At 43.0% G+C, this 20,652-nt stretch overlaps 2 protein-coding genes across 3 annotated transcripts; one reads left to right on the top strand and one right to left on the bottom strand.

Annotated features, from left to right (window-relative positions):
* Positions 1-830: 830 nt before the first annotated feature.
* Positions 831-14,670, top strand: LOC115107086 (mucin-2-like). Of its 2 annotated transcripts, XM_029630463.2 has the most exons (9): positions 834-1,259; positions 10,033-10,158; positions 10,283-10,449; positions 10,556-10,676; positions 10,758-10,839; positions 11,022-11,109; positions 11,213-11,343; positions 11,922-12,073; positions 12,184-14,670. In XM_029630463.2, the coding sequence occupies exons 3-9, from the start codon at positions 10,315-10,317 to the stop codon at positions 13,533-13,535; spliced, it is 2,061 nt and encodes a 686-aa protein (XP_029486323.2). In that variant the 5' UTR covers positions 834-1,259; positions 10,033-10,158; positions 10,283-10,314; the 3' UTR covers positions 13,536-14,670. The 2 variants fall into 2 exon arrangements, with proteins under 2 accessions (XP_029486325.2, XP_029486323.2); XM_029630465.2 differs by lacking the exon at positions 10,033-10,158 and having other exon boundaries at positions 831-1,259.
* A 48-nt stretch (positions 14,671-14,718) lies between these two features.
* Positions 14,719-18,582, bottom strand: LOC115107087 (protein mono-ADP-ribosyltransferase PARP12-like). The gene is made up of 7 exons (XM_029630466.2): positions 18,176-18,582; positions 17,781-17,916; positions 16,892-17,160; positions 16,654-16,738; positions 16,406-16,536; positions 16,039-16,187; positions 14,719-15,839 (listed from the first exon to the last, which is right to left on the bottom strand). Exons 1-7 carry the CDS (start codon positions 18,445-18,447, stop codon positions 15,199-15,201), a joined length of 1,683 nt encoding a protein of 560 aa, XP_029486326.1. The 5' UTR covers positions 18,448-18,582; the 3' UTR covers positions 14,719-15,198.
* Between the last annotated feature and the right edge of the window lie 2,070 nt (positions 18,583-20,652).

The following is a 20,652-nucleotide window of genomic DNA, read 5'->3' on the forward strand; positions in this document are numbered from 1 at the left end:
CTAATGAACCTCTGACTCCTCCAGTCGCTATGCGGTCGATACATAAAGTACATTATTTTTTGTTTGCTGAAATCCATACTTTTTAATGAAACGTTAATCAAATGCAACCTCATTGAGATTCAATTGGCACAGGGACATGCTGAGTTGACATGTTAGAGCAATTGCAATGAGGAAACAGTAGGTGGTTGTATTTGATTAACGTTTTATTAAAACGTATGGTTTCTTCAAACAAAGAAAGGCATGCAACAACAGAGGACAAACATCGGGTAAGGGTTTAAGAGTGTACATTTTTTAAGCATGGACTGCAGAGACTCCAAGGAGTCGGAGGTTAATTTTAATAACTCTAGTCTGCACTCAACTCCCTGGATGAGTTGATATAATTGGCTTGGTCAAAGAGAAATGCCGCGTTCAAAACAACTCGGAACTATTGAATCTCTGATTTCAGTGCTTTCACGAGAACTTGGAACTCAGAAAAAAACGAGCTCCGACAATGGAAAAAATAAAAGGCCACTCTAAATTATGCAATTTTGTCACACAACACACAGATGTCTCAAGTTTTAAAGTAACGTACAATTGGAATGCTGACTGAATGAATGGCCACCAGAGTTGTTTCCAGATAATTTAATGTTAATTTCGCTACCATAAACTGCCTCCAACGTCGTTTAAGAGAATTTGGCAGTACGTCCAACCCGCCTGACAACTACAGACAACATGTAACCACGCTGCGTTCAAAACAATTGGGAACTCGGGAATCTCTGACTTCAGTGCTTCCAAGACAATTTGGAACTCAGAAAAAAACGAGCTCAGACTAGGAAAAATCTTTTGAAAGCTCACCCAACTCGGAATTCGAGGTCGGGAACTCGGACCTCTTCCTCGAGTTCCGATTTTCCGACTTGAAGATCACTAACCTCGTGGTTTTTGTTCCCAGTTGTCTTGAAAGCACCATAAAACGTGGACATTAAACATTTGCACATGCTGAAAATTCATGAGCTCAAAAGTATTATAAGTCATTTGCATTTATCAGGGAGCTTTGAAATATTCTGAATTTGTAGATAGAGTCCGATTTCATTGACGAAATGTATACTTTTTTTTTTGCCCTTAAACGATTTATTTTATATCTCGGTGTATAACGGAAACAAACGTAATATTGGTAAAACGAAAGTTAGATGATACAAACCTCAATGATTTAATGATGGTTGAAATGATTTTCACCTGTGTACATTTGATCTATTAGAGGACTGCAATAATAGTGGTGAAAGGTAAGCATACATATATATTGTACAGGAAATTTTATGTCCAAATGAATGTACATGAATTGTTATTCTAACATTTTGTTCATGCCTGCCCTCTATGATCACTTTAGAAATGGTTCAAAATCGGGCAGCGTTGTCTAACATCTTTATTGCTTTGGGGAGGGTTCTGTGGTTTTTGATGGGCACAGGGGATGGTAGTGCTTTTTCCTCCGGGTTTACATTCGCCCGTTTGAAGGTTTTACTTCATATTTTCTTGCAACCTAGCAACATTTCCTCGCCTGCTTACATACGCCTCCCATATATCAATGTTTTTGGTACTTATATTTCTTGTTTTTTTACTTAACACGTTTTTTTTTAAACTGCATTGTTGGTTAAGGGCTTGTAGGTAATAATTTCACTTTAAGGTCAACTATACCTGTTGTATTCGGCGCATGTGACAAATAAAATGTGATTTGAAACTGTTGTGAAAATCCTATTTGAATAACGGCGCAAAAGCCCTGTGAATTTTAATATTTAATTCCATTCAGATAATTTAAAATCCAATTGTATTAATTTATTTGTCACGTACAAGTGTTTAGCAGATGGTTATTGCGGGTGTAGCGAAATGCTTTGAGTCTACTCTCGACAGTTAAAAAATAAGAACTTTTTTTATTTTATTATTTATTTTTTTACCCCTTTTCTCCCCAATTTCGTGGTATCCAATTATTAGTAATTACTATCTTGTCTCATCGCTACAACTCCCGTACGGGCTCGGGTGAGACGAAGGTCGAAAGCCATGCGTCCTCCGAAACACAACCCAACCAAGCCGCACTGCTTCTTAACACAGCGCGCATCCAACCCGGAAGCCAGCCGCACCAATGTGTCGGATGAAACATACTCTCGACAGTTTATTAGGTATAGAAAACATAGTAGCATGCCAGTCAGGCTGTATTTTACGTTTTGATACTCTGATGCTTTGTCTGTTGCGGATCATCATTCTCCCAAATCGTTTTATAATAATGTAACCACATCCTTCCAGCAGGCACAGTCATTCAGGAAAGCGTAGTACGTGCTCTACCTCTCTGATCCGAGTGGCTATTTCTCATGCACCTAAAACCCATAATGCTTAAATAGCCTATAGCCTAAATATTTGTAATTGAACTTTTTAAAATGCATGACCTTTTATGTGTGGCATAAACACATGTAATTTAATCTGACGAGGCTATTTCAAAAGTATCCTGTATGCTACCTGCGCACATGTGTCCCAAAATATAATTCCAGCATCCAAACTGTACAGATTATGGTGTTGAAAACGCAAACCATGATGTTGATGCACCCGAAGTGGCAACCTGGTCTCAGAGCATTTCGTATTATTCTTAACATAAATCCGAAACACTATTTCATGTGATACAGCATGTTACATTTCATATGGTATGTATTCATTTGTGGATGTCCTTCACCCATTTCGTATGATACATTACAAATGACAAGATGTACTATATTTGATGACCGGCTCGATTCGGGTCTTATGTAGCAAAATTTGAAATATATATTTTTTTACATTGGATAAAAGTAGAGACTCGGAGATAGTATATAATACACTACAGTTGAGGAACAATGGGAAAGTAATTATGCTTTGAAAGTTGATAAACTTGTAACCTCACGTTTGAGAAAATTGGCCCTGAATGTTTTTGTACCTACTAGAGAGCTCTTCTGAATGTCTACACCCATTCAGCATTGTTCACACCTTCTTAAGATTTAGCCCCAATCATCACTTTAAGGATTAACATGTGAGGCTATATACTTAACAACCGAAGATTTCAAGACTAAAGGTTTGTTTATTCTATGGGTGTGTTCTTAAATGTCATTTGGATTGCCAGAGTGTGCTCTGGGTGTTCGTAAACACAGAGCGTTGCCAGATTGTCTTACCAAAATTCAGAGCGTTTCTCTCTCGGAGCGTTCAGAGCGCTTACTCGACGCTCTGGCCGAGGAGTAGGGTTGATCCGAGCGTTCTGACCTAACAGCAGCAGTCAAGCACCCAAGCTAACTGGCTAATTTTGGCTAAATTTTGGCTATCTTGCTAACTACTAGAACAGCTCACTGACCATTTTACTCACCCGAGCAGAGCTGGTTAAGCTGTTTTATTGTTATCCAGAGCATTGGTGACTGCAGCTGTGCTGCTGGCAACAATTTAATTAATATTTTTTGACGTTTATTGACACCATATTCAATGGGTGAAGAGTGTTCATAAATTCATGTTATTATTCTGCGCTCTGACACACTCAGACGAGAGTGCTCTAAAATATGATTAGATAGCCAGAGCGAATTTACCAGCTACGCCTATCGACAGTTGTCGCAGTGACATCATAAACATTCTATTGAAATAGTTAGTTATTTGCATAGTGGAGTCTTTTGTTTAGACATGCAGCTAGCTAGCTAGCTGAACAATGAACCACAATCTCAACTCATAATGTTACTACTGTTGGTGTTTGATACTGGAGAGGGAATGCAAAACAACGACACTGGACAGAGTGGAATCAGGTGTATCAAAAAGGCAGTTTATTGGTCAAAGTTATCTTGTCCTGCCGTTTATCGTGCACGGACCTAAGGAATGTGACTCTTGTGAGGAGTCAGAATAGTTAGGCCGCTCAGCCAGAGTTTACAGCAGAATGTATACACAGAATAATGTAGGTGGAGTCTCGTCGTGTTGGTCTTCTGACTGGTCCTGAAGAGTTGGAGGCGGGCCTTGCTCTAGCCAGAGCGGGCCCCATTGGTGCACAGCAAAGTCCTTTGCTCTTGGCACCCGACCAGTAGGGAGGGGTAGAGTGTGTGTACAGTGCTCCATGAAATGTATGTGTGTCCAGGAAACGTGGATATTGGTAATGTCTGCTTTAGGCTCAGGTGTTTCCTGTCTTTGCAGGAGTGCATGCAGGGTTCAATGTCAGCGAGATAGCTTGGCACTTCTAAGCTCGTTATTGTTGCAGGCTGCTCTTTGTAGTTTACAGAGGAGTAATATTTGCGTGATGGCAGCTGTGTGTCCTTCGGATAATCTTGTTATTGCACACAGGCTCTAGACTTGGCTGAAGACACTGGGCCCAGAGTTATCTGAGGGCATCCGGTTTAACCAGAGCTTTGGTCTGCTAGTAACGCTTTATATTAGATTATTTATATAACACTACCCTGCATGAATCTGCAGGTAGCTAACCAACCAGGTTCAATGTTAGCTGGCTAACATTAGGCTATAACTAGCAATGCAAATGACTCAGAGATACTAATAATATTACTACACAGATCATACACGTAACGTTACCTAGCTAGCCAGCCAGCTAACATTAGCTTGTTAGCTAACAGTACACTTTATCTTGAAATGAAAACAACTTTCTGACTAAATTAGAAACAACCAAATACAGACATTTGAAGGAGATGTATCTTCTGCTTGGATAGTTTCATCTGTGCTAATGACTTAGTGTCTTTAATTCCAGTTTGTCTACAAATCTATAATTAATATGTTGGATTCGTGTCTCCATCTCAACCAAAAATCTAAGTTAAAGAATAGGACTAAATCAAACTTTTGCTATGAGAGATGGGTCTGATGGCCTTGAGATAGAAGCTGTTTTTCAGTCTCTCGGTCCCAGCTTTGCTATGAGAGATGGGTTTATCTACAGAGCAATTCAGTTGAGAAATTCCTGTTCACATATCAGTGTAACATAAATGTAAAGTGTGACCTAGGTTAATTATTCTGAATTGTTGAATGAATCCCACATATTCTCAACCATTTGAGACAGAAATCACTCTTATGGGATAGGCCTTTTCACACTGCCTCATCATTATTAGTTTCCCAATCTATAATTTTATTTTCTACAGCCAACTATGGAAGGTTTGTTTCAATCTGGTATTTAAAAATATATATTTTTTTACTAATCTCACTTCTGCAGAAAGTGTCTCACTGTGAGTAATAGGTTCCCAAATTGCCTCACAATTGACCATTTCTTTATTTCTCTCCTCTGAAATTGTATTATTGTGAAACAAACTTCCTCCTTTCTAGTAATTGTCAGGTGATTGGCAGAATGAGTCAGAAATGCTGTTGTCGTTTAGCTGTGAATGTCGTCTTGAGATAAATGCCAGAGTTGTTCTTATACTCTCACTGGAAGTTTTTAACATATTTATAAACTTTATATTCAAAGAGCAAATATGAAAATATGTGCTGACTATTACTTGTTTATACATACTGTACAAAAAAAAACGGAGCAATTCAGTGATCTCTAATTGTCTACATTTTTTCAAATATAGCTATTTACTCTATTGCAAAAGTGATATTTAATTGTGTTTGGTTGTCAACACAACCAAATATGAACATTTATTTAGGAGATGTATCTTCTGCTTGGATAGTTCCATCTGTGCCACTGACTTAGTCTGGCTTTAATTACAGTTTGTCTACAAATTAATAATTGATATGTTGGATTCACATCTCCCTCTTAAACAAAAATCGAAGTTCGTTTTTTTCTTATAGTGGAAATAACGTTGAAGATCTAACGTTGTTTCAAAGGTACAAATTCAACATATTTTATACAAAGTTCGACAATGTTGAAAATTGGTTACCATGATGACATAGTCCTGTGGTTGAAATTTCACCCTCAAAACAACAGTTTACATTGATGACCTTTTGCAAATCCAATGTATTTTAAACATAGATTCCATGTCACAATACGTTGAGAAATTACATTGAAACGTTGATTCAACCAGTTTGTGCCCAGTGGGTATGCTTTCCTTAATGGTTGTGGTGCGTTGGTATTGGATTTTTTTTTGCAAATATAATTATAGCATAAACATTTTGAAAATCAGATTTCCAACTAGCTGATCATTGTCTGCAGCCGGTTCTGATCGTAGTGTAGGTCTACTGAAGCAGGAAGGGAAAGTTAATTTGTCTGTGGTGGTCGGCGAACCCTCAACCTTCTAATCAAATCAAATCAAATTGTATTTGTCAAATACACATGGTTAGCAGATGTTAATGCGAGTGTAGCGAAATGCTTGTGCTTCTAGTTCCGACAATACAGTAATAACCAACAAGTAATCTAGCTAACAATTCCAAAACTACTACGTTATAGACGCAAGTGTAAGGGGATAAAGAATATGTACATAAAGATATATGAATGAGTGATGGTACAGAGCGGCATAGGCAAGATACAGTAGATGGTATTGAGTGCAGTATATACATATGAGATGAGTATGTAAACAAAGTGGCATAGTTAAAGTGGCTAGTGATACATGTATTACATAAGGATGCAGTAGATGATATAGAGTACAGTATATACATATACATATGAGATGAATAATGTAGGGTATGTAAACATTATATTAGGTAGCATTGTTTAAAGTGGCTAGTGATATATTTGACATAATTTCCCATCAATTCCCATTATTAAAGTGTCTGGAGTTGAGTCAGTATGTTGGCAGCAGCCACTCAATGTTAGTGGTGGCTGTTTAACAGTCTGATGGCCTTGAGATAGAAGCTGTTTTTCAGTCTCTCGGTCCCAGCTTTGATGCACCTGTACTGACCTCGCCTTCTGGATGATAGCGGGGTGAACAGGCAGTGGCTCGGGTGGTTGTTGTCCTTGATGATCTTTATGGCCTTCCACCTCTTTAAGGAATACCTAGGATAGGATAAAGTAATCCTTCCCCCCCCCCCCCCCTTAAAAGACCTAGATGCACTATTGTAAAGTGGCTGTTCCACTGGATGTCATAAGGTGAAAGCACCAATTTGTAAGTCGCTCTGGATAAGAGCGTCTGCTAAATGACTTAAATGTAAATGTAATGTAAATGTAACATCGGGTGGTGTAGGTGTCCTGGAGGGCAGGTAGTTGCCCCCGGTGATGCATTGTGCAGACCTCACTACCCTCTGGAGAGCCTTACGGTTGTGGGCGGAGCAGTTGCCGTACCAGGCGGTGATACAGCCCGACAGGATGCTCTCGATTGTGCATCTGTAGAAGTTTGTTAGTGCTTTTGGTGACAAGCCGAATTTCTTCAGCCTCCTGAGGTTGAAGAGGCGCTGCTGCGCCTTCTTCACGATGCTGTCTGTGTGGGTGGACCAATTCAGTTTGTCTGTGATGTGTACGCCGAGGAACTTAAAACTTACTACCCTCTCCACTACTGTTCCATCGATGTGGATAGGGGGGTGTTCCCTCTGCTGTTTCCTGAAGTCCACAATCATCTCCTTAGTTTTGTTGACGTTGAGTGTGAGCTTATTTTCCTGACACCACACTCCGAGGGCCCTCACCTCCTCCCTGTCGGCCGTCTCGTCGTTGTTGGTAATCAAGCCTACCACTGTTGTGTCGTCCGCAAACTTGATGATTGAGTTGGAGGCGTGCGTGGCCACACAGTCGTGGGTGAACAGGGAGTACAGGAGAGGGCTCAGAACGCACCCTTGTGGGGCCCCAGTGTTGAGGATCAGCGGGGTGGACATGTTGTTGCCTACCCTCACCACCTGGGGGCGGCCCATCAGGAAGTCCAGTACCCAGTTGCACAGGGCGGGGTCGAGGCCCAGGGTCTCGAGCTTGATGACGAGCTTGGAGGGCACTATGGTGTTAAATGCCGAGCTGTAGTCGATGAACAGCATTCTCACGTAGGTATTCTTCTTGTCCAGATGGGTTAGGGCAGTGTGCAGTGTGGTTGAGATTGCATCGTCTGTGGACCTATTTGGGCGGTAAGCAAATTGGAGTGGGTCTAGGGTGTCAGGTAGGGTGGAGGTGATATGGTCCTTGACTAGTCTCTCAAAGCACTTCATGATGACGGAAGTGAGTGCTACGGGGCGGTAGTCGTTTAGCTCAGTTACCTTAGCTTTCTTGGGAACAGGAACAATGGTGGCCCTCTTGAAGCATGTGGGAACAACAGACTGGGATAAGGATTGATTGAATATGTCCGTAAACACACCAGCCAGCTGGTCTGCGCATGCTCTGAGGGAGCGGCTGAGGATGCCGTCTGGGCCTGCAGCCTTGCGAGGGTTGACACGTTTAAATGTTTTCCTCACGTCGGCTGCAGTGAAGGAGAGTCCGCATGTTTTAGTTGCGGGCCGTGTCAGTGGCACTGTATTGTCCTCAAAGCGGGCAAAAAAGTTATTTAGTCTGCCTGGGAGCAAGACATCCTGGTCTGTGACGGAGCTAGTTTTCTTTTTGTAATCCGTGATTGACTGTAGACCCTGCCACATACCTCTTGTGTCTGAGCCATTGAATTGAGATTCTACTTTGTCTCTATACTGACGCTTAGCTTGTTTGATTGCCTTGCGGAGGGAATAGTTACACTGTTTGTATTCGGTCATGTTTCCGGTCACCTTGCCCTGATTAAAAGCAGTGGTTCGCGCTTTCAGTTTCACTCGAATGCTGCCATCAATCCACGGTTTCTGGTTTGGGAATGTTTTAATCGTTGCTATGGGAACGACATCTTCAACGCACGTTCTAATGAACTCGCTCACCGAATCAGCGTATTCGTCAATGTTGTTGTCTGACGCAATACGAAACCTATCCCAGTCCACGTGATGGAAGCAGTCTTGGAGTGTGGAATCAGATTGGTCGGACCAGCGTTGAACAGACCTCAGCGTGGGAGCTTCTTGTTTTAGTTTCTGTCTGTAGGCAGGGATCAACAAAATTGAGTCGTGGTCAGCTTTTCCGAAAGGAGAGCGGGGCAGGGCCTTATATGCGTCGCGGAAGTTAGAATAGCAATGATCCAAGGTTTTTCCAGCCCTGGTTGCGCAATCGATATGCTGATACAATTTAGGGAGTCTTGTTTTCAGATTAGCCTTGTTAAAATCCCCAGCTACAATGAATGCAGCCTCAGGATATATGGATTCCAGTTTGCAAAGAGTCAAATAAAGTTTGTTCAGAGCCATCAATGTGTCTGCTTGGGGGGGAATATATACGGCTGTGATTATAATCAAAGAGAATTCCCTTGGTAGATAATGCGGTCGACATTTGATTGTGAGGAATTCTAAATCAGGTGAACAGAAGGACTTGAGTTCCTGTATGTTGTTGTGGCCACACCACGTCACGTTAACCATGAATCATACGCCCCCGCCCCTCTTCCTCCCAGAAAGATGTTTGTTTCTGTCGGCGCGATGCGTTTGTTTCTGTCTGGCCCGTAGCCATCGACTGTGCCACTTCAGCATGTTGATATCCAGGTTTATAAACACAGGGTCGCTACAGTTATTGTTATTTGTGGACGTATATTCATTTTAGTTAATTCTATAAGGGGAGAGTGTGTTCACTTTTTCTGCAGTACAAGGGGGGGTCGTTTGAAAATATTAACATTGGGGAGGGGTGCATTTCTTTTATGGCACCTCAAGTTGTTTGTTGTCGGTGAGGAAGGAGATCTGTCTGTTCTCTGTCAAGGGGTACTGCAAACAAGGAGGTAAAGTTAAAGAGGGAGAGCGTTGCTGGGATGTTTAACTTTCCCACATTTGCTTTGGCAGAACACCTGAGATCAGGGGAACTTTTTGCACCTTTTTTTACTCAGGCAGAATCCAGGATAGCTGGCTGGGTATGAGTTTATCTAGATCTAAAGGTTGTCAGGAGATACACAATACCATATCCTCCTCATAGGACAACATACAACCATGTACTGTACATCCACAATAATGGAGTATGTTGTACTTTATTTGATAAAACTTTCAAAGCAACACTAGAAGCCTAGCATCGATTTTGTGAATGGAGGCCATGGCAAGATATTATGTTGTCCTTCTGGCTAACAAGAGTCTCATGACACACTGTTACATAACTGTAACATCTGTAATATAAACCTAACGTCTGTTCAGATTAATGCTGGAGCATCCACTATAAAAGGCCCTACAATTGGGAAGTGAAGAATGGTCAGACTTCGTTTGCTCTGCCAGAAAAACAACGATCTAGAGAGACTTCTGTGACTCTTCTAAGATACAAAGGTGCAGTAGGTTATATTAAACTAGATACAAATATTTCACAGTGTGAATGAAGTACATTCTTGGAATGGGAATTAGCAATGGGGATTGGTTGCTTTACCATTGGCATTTTCTTATGGCTTCACAGCGAGGGATCCAAACTGTGTACATTTTGAAGCCATGAGCCGCGGATTCAGTGAAGTTCAACGTCCCTCCACAGTGTCCTCTGTGACCGAGCCCATGTGCGTACTCACCACAGAGTGGGTGTGGTTCTGGAAGGACGAGTACGGCAAATGGATCCAGTACGCATCCATCGTAAGTGGTGTGAAGCACTCAAACAGGCTGATGTGTTACGAGGACAATAATAGAGACGGTAAACTGTTGTTCCCCTTGAATTTGAGTTTTTTTCTATAAATCACAGAAAGAGATGCACAGATTGTCGTCCATCACCAGTGAAGACCTTGAGAAAAGGTTCCAGGAGGATCACAGTGCTGTGGTGAAGTTCACTGCAGGCCAGCAGTCTTATGAGCTGAGTTTCAGAGGTAACACACATCAACACTCTTGCACAAAATATATTTAATTTACAACAGACATGGTTCAAATAGTTATTCTCATAATTACAGACATGACGCAAAAAAACAAAAGATACGGTACTGTAAGGATGGTCAGGCGTCGTCCTGTGTTTGTTTCAACTGCAGACAGCAGGTAATGTACGGATGAGGATGAACTAAGAGGATGGTCACCATGTTCTGTATTTAACCTAATAAACACTCACAATTGCATAATCAATATTTGGATAATAAGTGGAGGAATAAATATAGGTATTCAATTGAGCAACTTATTTTCTTAGTGTTGAATGTCATGTTCTCTTTTATATTTATCCTCAGGACAAATAGAACATACAATTCCTCTCAGAATTTCAGAGATGTTCCTGGATTTTGGGACAAGTCTGCCATACCTGACATTGGATATAAGGTCACTTGTTTACATGTGGTTATTCTGCTTAGGCTTACAGGAAGGTTAGTGTTCAACTTTTTGTTTTAGCAGTGACAACTATTTTGTTTTTCCCCTCCTGCAGACAGTCACTCTTCTGAGTTCTGACAGGGACTATCAGAAGGTCCAGAGACTTTTCAACAAGACCATGAGAGGCTTCCAGATCACCAGCATCGAGATGGTCCAAAACAGGGACCTCTGGGAAGTCTTCCAGTGGTATGTTTACATCAACTCTCACACACAATCCTAGCATGTTACTTCCAAAACACTATGTAAACTCTCACACACAATCCTAGCATGTTACTTCCAAAACACTATGTAAACTCTCACACACAATCCTAGCATCTTACTTCCAAAACACTATGTAAACTCTCACACACAATCCTAGCATGTTACTTCCAAAACACTATGTAAACTCTCACACACAATCCTAGCATGTTACTTCCAAAACACTATGTAAACTCTCACACACAATCCTAGCATGTTACTTCCAAAATGCTAAGTAAACTCTCACACACAATCCTAGCATGTTACTTCCAAAATGCTAAGTAAACTCTCACACACAATCCTAGCATGTTACTTCCAAAATGCTAAGTAAACTCTCACACACAATCCTAGCATGTTACTTCCAAAATGCTAAGTAAACTCTCACACACAATCCTAGCATGTTACTTCCAAAATGCTAAGTAAACTCTCACACACAATCCTAGCATGTTACTTCCAAAATGCTATGTGAACCCTGGCTTGAACAAGATTATGGGGAAGCAGCTAATGTTTTTACCCCTGTTTTTTAGGAAAAGAGATTTGATGAAGAAAAACAATGGGGGTAGAAACAGCAAGGAGCTACATCTCTTCCACGGAACGGACCCAAAACACGTAGAGGCCATTTGCAGAGATAACTTCGACTGGAGGCTGTGTGGAACCAATGGAACTACGTATGGCGAAGGTACCTCATGTTAACCAACTGTCAGAAATGTAGTCAGATTTTAGAAGCAGTCATGATCTCATGATAGTCAGTCATTTTGTTTTACTGATGATCGTCTCTGTTTGTTTAAGGGAGTTACTTTGCCAGGGATGCCAAGTACTCACACAGCTTCACCAGCCACTCAGGAGTGAGGTCCATGTTTGTTTGTTGGGTGCTTGTTGGTGACTACACACAAGGGAAGTCGGACCTCCGTCGCCCCCCTCCAAAAGGCGAGGGAAATCCCACTTTCTATGACAGCTGTGTGGACAATGTCCTGAACCCATCCATATATGTGGTGTTTGAAAAGCACCAGGTGTACCCCGAGTTCCTCATCAGATATGATGATGGCGTCATGCACTTGTCCTCTTCGGCTCCAGCTCCACCAAAAACTGTCTCTATCCAATCCACTTACATAGTCCAATACCCAGCATCCAACCAGATTCAAGCAGCAGCTTCTGTTACGCTGCAAAACTCTCGAGTTCCATCCACTTCCACTTTGAGTCCATCTCAAGCAGCCACCACTTTCTCTAATCCAACCAATTCTCTTCCCCCGTCACGTCTCCCAAAACCTGCCCGAACCAAATTGGGATTCAGTCAATCTGCAGTCATCATGAAGCCAGCCCCAAGTTCTCAATTGGTGGATACCACCCTAGGCCAAGCTAATTGGTCTTACACTCCCTCATTCAGCAAACTCCCTCATAAACTCATTACCCAAGCCAGCGCCCCCCTCGTACACCCACTACCCCACCCAGCACCCCCTCTTGTACACCCACTACCCCAGCCAGTATCCCCTCTTGTACACTCCCTACCCCATCCAGTACCCCCTCTTACATACTACCTACCCCAGCCAGTACCCTATCTTATACACGCGTTACCCCAGCCAGTACCCCCAGTACCCTCTCGTACAACCAGTAACCCCTCTCGTACAACCACTACCCCAGCTAGTACCCCCTCTCGTACACTCACTACCCCCTCTCGTACACCCACTACCCCAGCCAGTACCCCCTCTCGTACAACTACTACCCCAGCTAGTACCCCCTCTCGTACACCCACAACCCCAGCCAGTACCCCCTCTCGTACACCCGCAACCCCAGCCAGTACCCCCTCTCGTACACCCAGTACCCCCTCTCGTACACCCACAACCCCAGCCAGTACCCCCTCTCGTACACCCAGTACCCCCTCTCGTACATCCACAACCCCAGCCAGTACCCCCTTTCGTACACCCAGTACCCCCTCTCGTACACCCACAACCCCAGCCAGTACCCCCTTTCGTACACCCAGTACCCCCTCTCGTACACCCACAACCCCAGCCAGTACCCCCTTTCGTACACCCAGTACCCCCTCTCATACACCCACAACCCCAGCCAGTACCCCTTTCGTACACCCAGTACCCCTCTCATACACCCACAACCCCAGCCAGTACCCCGTTTTATGCACCCACTAGGCCACCCAGCATCCCCTCTCGCACACTTACTCCTTCAGCCAGTGCCCCCTCTCGCACACTTACTCCCTCAGCCAGTGCCCCCTCTCACACACTCATTACCCCTGGCACTGCCCACACTCGCTCAAGCAACCCCTTTCGCACACTCACTACCCCTGCCAGCCTCCCTTCTCGCACACTTTCCCGTTCAACTGACACATCCTCTCAGGCTCACACTCTCTCTGCCAGTATTACCTCTCACCCACTATCCCCTTCATCCTCATTGAGCACACCTTACCACACACTTTCTCACTCATCATACACCCACACTTACACAGACTCCTCCACACTCTCAGGGTTTCACCACTCCACATCGAGCACTACTTCTGACACATCTACTACTATCACATCATCTAGAGTGCAGGAGTTAATTAAACAATTTGGTGGTCAAAGTTCAACCTGTTGAAAATGTGTAATGTTTCTGAATAATTGCAGTTTCATGTCAAATATGCATAGTTGGTGTGTTAAACCCTTGCAACAAACAAGAATGATGTTCAACACAGCAGGTTGGTGGCACCTTGGGGAGAACGGTCTCGTGTGAATGACAGGAGCAGAATAGGTGGAATGGTATCAAACAGTTTCCAGGTGTTTGATGCCATTCCATTATTATGAGCCATTCTCCCCTCAGCAGCCTCCTGTGATGTTCAACTAGTACAAAGGAATATGATGAGCATGTTTCCTTTACTCTGGGACTTCTGTTCTGCTGACACATTTTGTAAAGTAGTTGGATTTCTGTGTATTGATAGAGGAAAATATAGTTTAGATAATCAATTATGTATACATTAATGATTAGAACCATTCATGCTAATACTTGTTATGATTTGAAAAGTATGGGTTCTTAATTGTACTGTTACTGAAAATGTAAGCAGAAATGAGTTGTGTCTGTGTCTACTGGGAAGGTTAGGGAGGGATGCTGTGGCTTTTCAGAAAGATAAGAAATGCCTGGGGAAATGTTCCATTCCTAAAACAATGGGTTCTTGTGAGAATCAGAGAGAGGGTGTAACTGATGACGTCATTTTATGTCTTCTTTAGATTTAAAATGTAATGTTCTTTGTATTTTGGGTCAGTACTCATCAAGAATAAATGCTGAACTTGTTAAGACTGGTCTCGCGCTAATTCATGCAAATGATAAACTTACAACTTATCATGAATTAGAAATGAGTGTGAATTTAATTGGATTTGGCAATTAAACATAAAGGAATTCAGAATTCCTCTATCAGTATTCAACTAAAACGGCCAATAGAAAGTCATTGACTGGATGTTTGTTTGACTAGTGGTGTGGAGTAATGCAGAATAAGTAGGATGCAGTTCAGCAACATCACCCCTAGGGGGAAGAAAACACATTTAAAAATGAGGAAAAAAAACAAATGTTGTATGCAGTTGTGAATTCAGAAACTACACACACAGCCCAATTCTGATTATTTTGTCAACACATGATATATGCCATTTATCAAACTCTTATCCAAAGTGATTTACAGACATGCGTGCATTCACTTTACGTATGGGTGGTCCAGGGAATAGAAACCACTACCCTGGCATTACATGCGCCATGCTCTACCAACACCTAAAAAGGACAATTTCATAAATACAATTTATTTATACATAAGAAAAAATGTACTACCAAGACTTATAGATTATCTAGTGATGCCATAGATTTACTTTTTGCTTTCATTTTAGTAAACTGTGATCTTCTTGTCCTTGATGGAGGTGCGTGTGTTATGGAGGTCGTAGAGCCAACCCAGGGTGGTGGAGGAGATACATAAGTCATCAGACCTGACTGAAACAATGGATGTGTCACGGAGTTCAGGGAGCCAAACTGTGCAGAAGCATGTGTCAAGGTAGGTCTGGGGGTTCTCTGTCCTGTTGGGCAAGGAGATCTGAACCTTGCATTGTTGGGCAGCACAGGGGTGGCTGGTGAGCGTAGCATGACTGGAATAGATGTCCAGTGCATGTTGTGGTGGCTCTGGTTCTGGACAAAGTTAGGTGGTGGAACATAGGTCCCAGGCCTGGACCCTTCCCTGTACTGAATAAGGTACTCTGGGTAAACCTGATGCTTCCCGACCACCACAAATACAGAGGGGTTGTAGATATCATCCACACAGCTGTCATAGGAGATGGTGTGACTTCCATCTTTTGAAGGGGGGCAGAGGTAGCTGGAGTGTCCTTGCGTGTAATTTCCCACCAGCACACGACAAACAAACATGGACCTGACTCCTGACTGGCTGGTGTAGTTGTGGGAGAACTTGGCATCCTTAGAGAAGTAGCTTCCTGGAAAGAGATGGGTTAGAATTAGAACAATCACAGTGAGTGTGACATTAAAAAGACATTTGTTTTGTCAACTTTTCCACTGTATTTCCACAATGTGACGTGAAAGAGAATAGCAAAAAAATATGCCATTTCCACGTAACATAATAAATCGTTATATAAACTTAAATCTATTAGATATCACATGAAATACAGAACTCACCTTGCCCATAGGGCATTCCTTGTGTTCCACCCATCCTCCAGTCTATGTTCTGCAGGCATATAGCGTCCACGTGTTTAGAGTCTGTTCCATGGAAGAGCTGCTTCTCATTCCCTTTCCCTGCATTTGCCTTTCTCATCACATCTCCTTGCCTTGGGAGAGGAACAACAGATTAATTTGTCAAGTATCGTCATTGGCAGGCTACCTCATAGCATTTGCAAGTGTTTGCTGCTAGAATCTAAGTACCAGTTACCTTTAACATGTTACATCTGTTCGCATATGTTATGACTGCTTTGATTAACGCAAACAATATGAACATATTTCTTGGGTAGATTACATTTCTTTTGGCATGAGGATTTGTGATTCTTACCACGAAAAGACCTCCCACAGGATCCGATTCTGCACCCTCTCAATAGTCTTCACACTGAAGCCAGTCATAGTTTGGTGGAAAAGATCCAGAATATTCTTGTGCTCAGCTGAGGAACTCTGCAGAGCAACCCTCTAGAGGGAATGCATTTGAAAAGAACATCCTTTTACCAATGTAATAGGTACCAATCTAATAATGCACTGCCTTCTGACCAGATGCAAGATCTTACGAGTTAAAAAGTGATTATGAACCTTGAATCCAGTTTCAGGTACTGAAGATTTATCCCAGTGACTGGGTAAAGCTTTGGATTTCAGCAGGCAGTCAGAGTCTTTTTTGCTGACAATGATTAGAGAAAGTTAGACAGCATTATAATAAAATACAATCAGTATAATCTTATCTACCTGGCAGCTCTCTCTCCTAATTTATATCCAATAGCAAATTGATCCAGAGGACCGAGGTTAGTGTAGTCTCCTCTACAAGGTCTCTTACCAAAGTGTGTTACTAGCATCATTAGTATGCCCGATTGCCTGGATGTTGCGGTAGGTGGACAACATGGATGCCACCAGTTCATTAGGTACTCCCCTCTGCTGTAGGGTGTTGAGCGGGTGGGGCTCGTAGAAGTCGTGAGACCTGTCACAGTCCACGTCTGCAGCACAGGTTCCTGTAATGTAGCGCTCACAGACGTGCAGTCTTCTGCAGCTCCCTTTGTCAGGACAGTAACCGTACTCTCCACTACCTTTGTTGTATGTGAAGCAAACCTGGAGACAAACACAGACCACTCCTGATGAGGGCTTGATGAGGACATTGGATAAGTGCAAACTCTGTTTAAGTGCATCAGTCCCAATTCAAGTACATCAGTTTTACAGATATCCCAATTCAAATAAATAATTTTTAAAGACATCTGCACGCTCAGTTTAGTACACATACTTGGATGATAGCCTCATGTCTGTGAATTCATCAGTAGTCCTTTTGGACGTGGGGAAATAAACATTGAATATACAATGCCTATAAGACAGGTGTGTGCCTTTCCAAATCATGTCCAATCAATCGAATTTACCACAGGAGGACTCCAATCAAGTTGTAGAAACATCTCAAGGATGATCAATGGAAACAGGATGCACCTGAGCTTAATTTGGAGTCTCATAGCAAAGGGTCTGAATACGTATATAAAAAAGGTATTTCTGCTTTTTCTTTTTAATACATTTGTAAAAATGTCTAAAAAACTGTTTTTTCTTCGTCATTATGGGGTATTGTGTGTAGATTATTGAGGATAAAAAAAAAATTATATATATATATTTTAGAATAAGGCTGTGACGCAACAAAATGTGGAAAAAGTCACGAGGTCTGAATCCTTCCCGAATGCCTATGACGCACATACTGGGGGTAAAAGGGCGTTGTCATTCTGCAGCAGTAATGTACACAGCTCCTTCCTGTCCAGTTCCTCCAGGTAATGCTCTTTCAGGACTCTGATGTTGTGCTCTGACGTTAGCTCATGGCAGAGACGGCATCCTTGTCTGGAATTCGCAAGAACGAGAGGCAATTTCTTATGAAGCTTTTTAAAACATATATTAGGTTTTCCTTAAATGTCAAATCTACAAACTTACCACGAACCTGTAGCAATTGACATGTATACTGTAGTGCATTACCTGTCACATTCTGTAAGACCACATGGAATTTAGAACATTTCAGAAATAATAGTAGAATGAATAGAAGTAATATGACGGGTAAATGGCTTCCGGAGTAAAAACAAACAGTAAAGTAAAGAAAGTTTACCTCTCATTGGATGGACATGTTCCATACAGATAGAACTTACACAGGTGTAAATTGCTGCAGCCACTACATCCATTAGCTCTGCATAACCTCATCTTCGTCTTGGCAACTATCAGTTTGTTTCCCTCCGAGACAGCCCTGGTAAACATCTCCTGATTCCCTAAAACACTTTCCAGGTCATCTTCCATCGTGCTAATGTTGGCACGCAATTCTCCCAGCTCAAAGGACCCATTATGGGCACAGAGGACCTTGTAGATCAGAGCTGTTGTATCCATGTCGGTCACCGTAGGACGCCTGACTGTTGGCCCTCGCAAAACTGTACATATACTGTCAAATCTGAAGTAGAACGTTGCTCTCCGTTAACTACAAAACAGGTGACCAGCATGCGACAAAACCATTTCTGACTAAATGAAACTTACAGTATATGTAACACCTCCCCTATTATGAAGGTAGCCAAGTATAACAAACAGGCAATGGAACACACCCTTTTAAATACGGCACATTGAACTCTCCCCGAGTGGTATGTGGAACCTTCATTTACATCACAATAGGCCTGCTAGACACACAGTAGCAACAGTAGTGATTAATTGATTCAGTTTAATCTCAAATAAAGAGGATTTTTGTTCCCCAGAAAATTAAGTTTCTGACATGAGGGTGTTTCCAAAACTCTTAGAAAAGAGTAGGCTTGTCCAAAAAACATCGACAATCAATGATTTTCTGAGTTTTATTCAGTTTAAAACACGACATCAAACTGGTTTCATTTACAAAATGTATGGACTGTGTCAGCAGACCTGTGTAAAGGAAACATGCTCACCAAATTCATATGTGCAAAATTACAAATGTCTGGTTTGTTGTTAACAGCTTTACTGTTATTTAGCCCTTACAGGTAAAGATACACAGCTATACTACATTTTTGATACGCAAATAAAGTGATCATTCATCATTTTAATACATTTTCTTTCTAATTTCTTTTATTTTTTAAATGTTTGCCATCAAAACATTCTACTTACTGCTCCATCCTGACAAAGGCAAATTATTGCAGAAGGCATTTGTTTGTTTCTTTGGTGTCCCTCCTTTGAGCTGTTGGAACACTGTACAGTGACTCAGGAGGAGATCTAGTAGTGCTTGTTGTGGTAGATAGTGGACGATAGAAGGCACCTGTCGAGGGAGAGAACACCCGAGATAGGTTGCTTGCTGAGGGGGAGAGTGTGCTTGGAGAATTGCTTGACGTGGAGGGGGAAGTGTGTGAGAGAGTTTGTGTGTAAGTTGGGGAGTATGATGAGTGAGAAAGTGTGTGATAAGGTGTGCTCAATGAGGATGAAGGGGATAGTGAGTGAGAGGTACTGCTGGCAGGGAGTGTGTGAGTAGTGGTTGTTGAGCGGGTGTGAGCCAGAGATAGGGGGCCAGTTAAAGGGGAAAGTGCAGGAGACAGGGTGCTGGCTGAGAGAGTGAGTGTAGGAGAAGGGGTGGGGGGTTGGAGAGCCAGTCTACGAGAGGCTGTGCTGGCTGGGGTCGTGAGTGTAGGAGAGGGGTACTGGCTGGGGTAGTGAATGTATAAGAGGTGGTTCTGGCTGGGGTAGTGAATGTATAAGAGGGGGTGCTGGCTGGGGTAGTGAGTGTAGGAGAGGGGATACTGGCTGGGGTAGTGAATGTACAAGAGGGGGTGCTGGCTGGGGTAGTGAGTGTATAAGAGGGGTACTGGCTGGGGTAGTGAGTGTATGAGAGGTTGTATTGGCTGGGGTAGAGAGTGTGTGAAAGGGGGTACTGGCTGGGGTAGTGAGCGCACGAGAGGGTGTACTGGCTGGGGTAGTGAATGTACAAGAGGGGGTGCTGGCTGGGGTAGTGAGCGTACGAGAGGGTGTACTGGCTGGGGTAGTGAGTGTGTGAGAGGGGTACTGGCTGGGTTAGTGAGCGTACGAGAGGGGGTATTGGCTGGGGTAGTGAGTGTGTGAGAGGGGGAACTGGCTGGGGTAGTGAGTGTACGAGAGGGTGTACTGGCTGGGGTAGTGAGTGTGTGAGAGGGGGTACTGGCTGGGTTAGTGAGCGTACGAGAGTGGGTATTGGCTGGGGTAGTGAGAGTACGAGAGGGGGTGCTGGCTGGGGTAGTGAGTGTGTGAGAGGGGATACTGGCTGGGGTAGTGAGCGTACGAAAGGGGGTACTGGCTGGGGTAGTGAGTGTGTGAGAGGGGATACTGGCTGGGGTAGTGAGCGTACGAAAGGGGGTACTGGCTGGGGTAGTGAGTGTGTGAGAGGGGATACTGGCTGGGGTAGTGAACGTACGAAAGGGGGTACTGGCTGGGGTAGTGAGTGTGTGAGTGAGGTTTGCAAATGAGGGAGTGAAATCTGGGCCTAGGGTGGTATCCACCAATTGAGAACTTAGGGCTGGCTTTAAGAGGACTGGAGATGTTAATGGGGTTTGGTCAGGTTTTGGGAGAAACCGCGAGGCGGGAAGAGAACAGGTTGGATTAGAGGAAGTTGTG

This window comes from Oncorhynchus nerka, linkage group LG23 (genome assembly GCF_034236695.1).
Source record: "Oncorhynchus nerka isolate Pitt River linkage group LG23, Oner_Uvic_2.0, whole genome shotgun sequence".
Classification (NCBI taxonomy): Eukaryota; Metazoa; Chordata; class Actinopteri; order Salmoniformes; family Salmonidae; genus Oncorhynchus; species Oncorhynchus nerka.

What these genes read in the sequence shown, in the direction of transcription:
- LOC115107086 (XM_029630465.2), top strand. Translation starts at nt 10,315, where the DNA reads ATGAGCCGCGGATTCAGTGAAGTTCAACGTCCCTCCACAGTGTCCTCT. An exon ending in GTTTCAACTGCAGACAGCAG is followed by an intron (nt 10,840 to 11,021) that starts GTAATGTACGGA and finishes ATTTATCCTCAG; the next exon opens with GACAAATAGAACATACAATT. An exon ending in TGGAACTACGTATGGCGAAG is followed by an intron (nt 12,074 to 12,183) that starts GTACCTCATGTT and finishes TGTTTGTTTAAG; the next exon opens with GGAGTTACTTTGCCAGGGAT.
- LOC115107087 (XM_029630466.2), bottom strand. Translation starts at nt 18,447, where the DNA reads ATGGATACAACAGCTCTGATCTACAAGGTCCTCTGTGCCCATAATGGG. An exon ending in ACAACGCCCTTTTACCCCCA is followed by an intron (nt 17,161 to 17,780) that starts GTATGTGCGTCA and finishes GTTTGTCTCCAG; the next exon opens with GTTTGCTTCACATACAACAA. An exon ending in TACCTGAAACTGGATTCAAG is followed by an intron (nt 16,537 to 16,653) that starts GTTCATAATCAC and finishes CATTCCCTCTAG; the next exon opens with AGGGTTGCTCTGCAGAGTTC.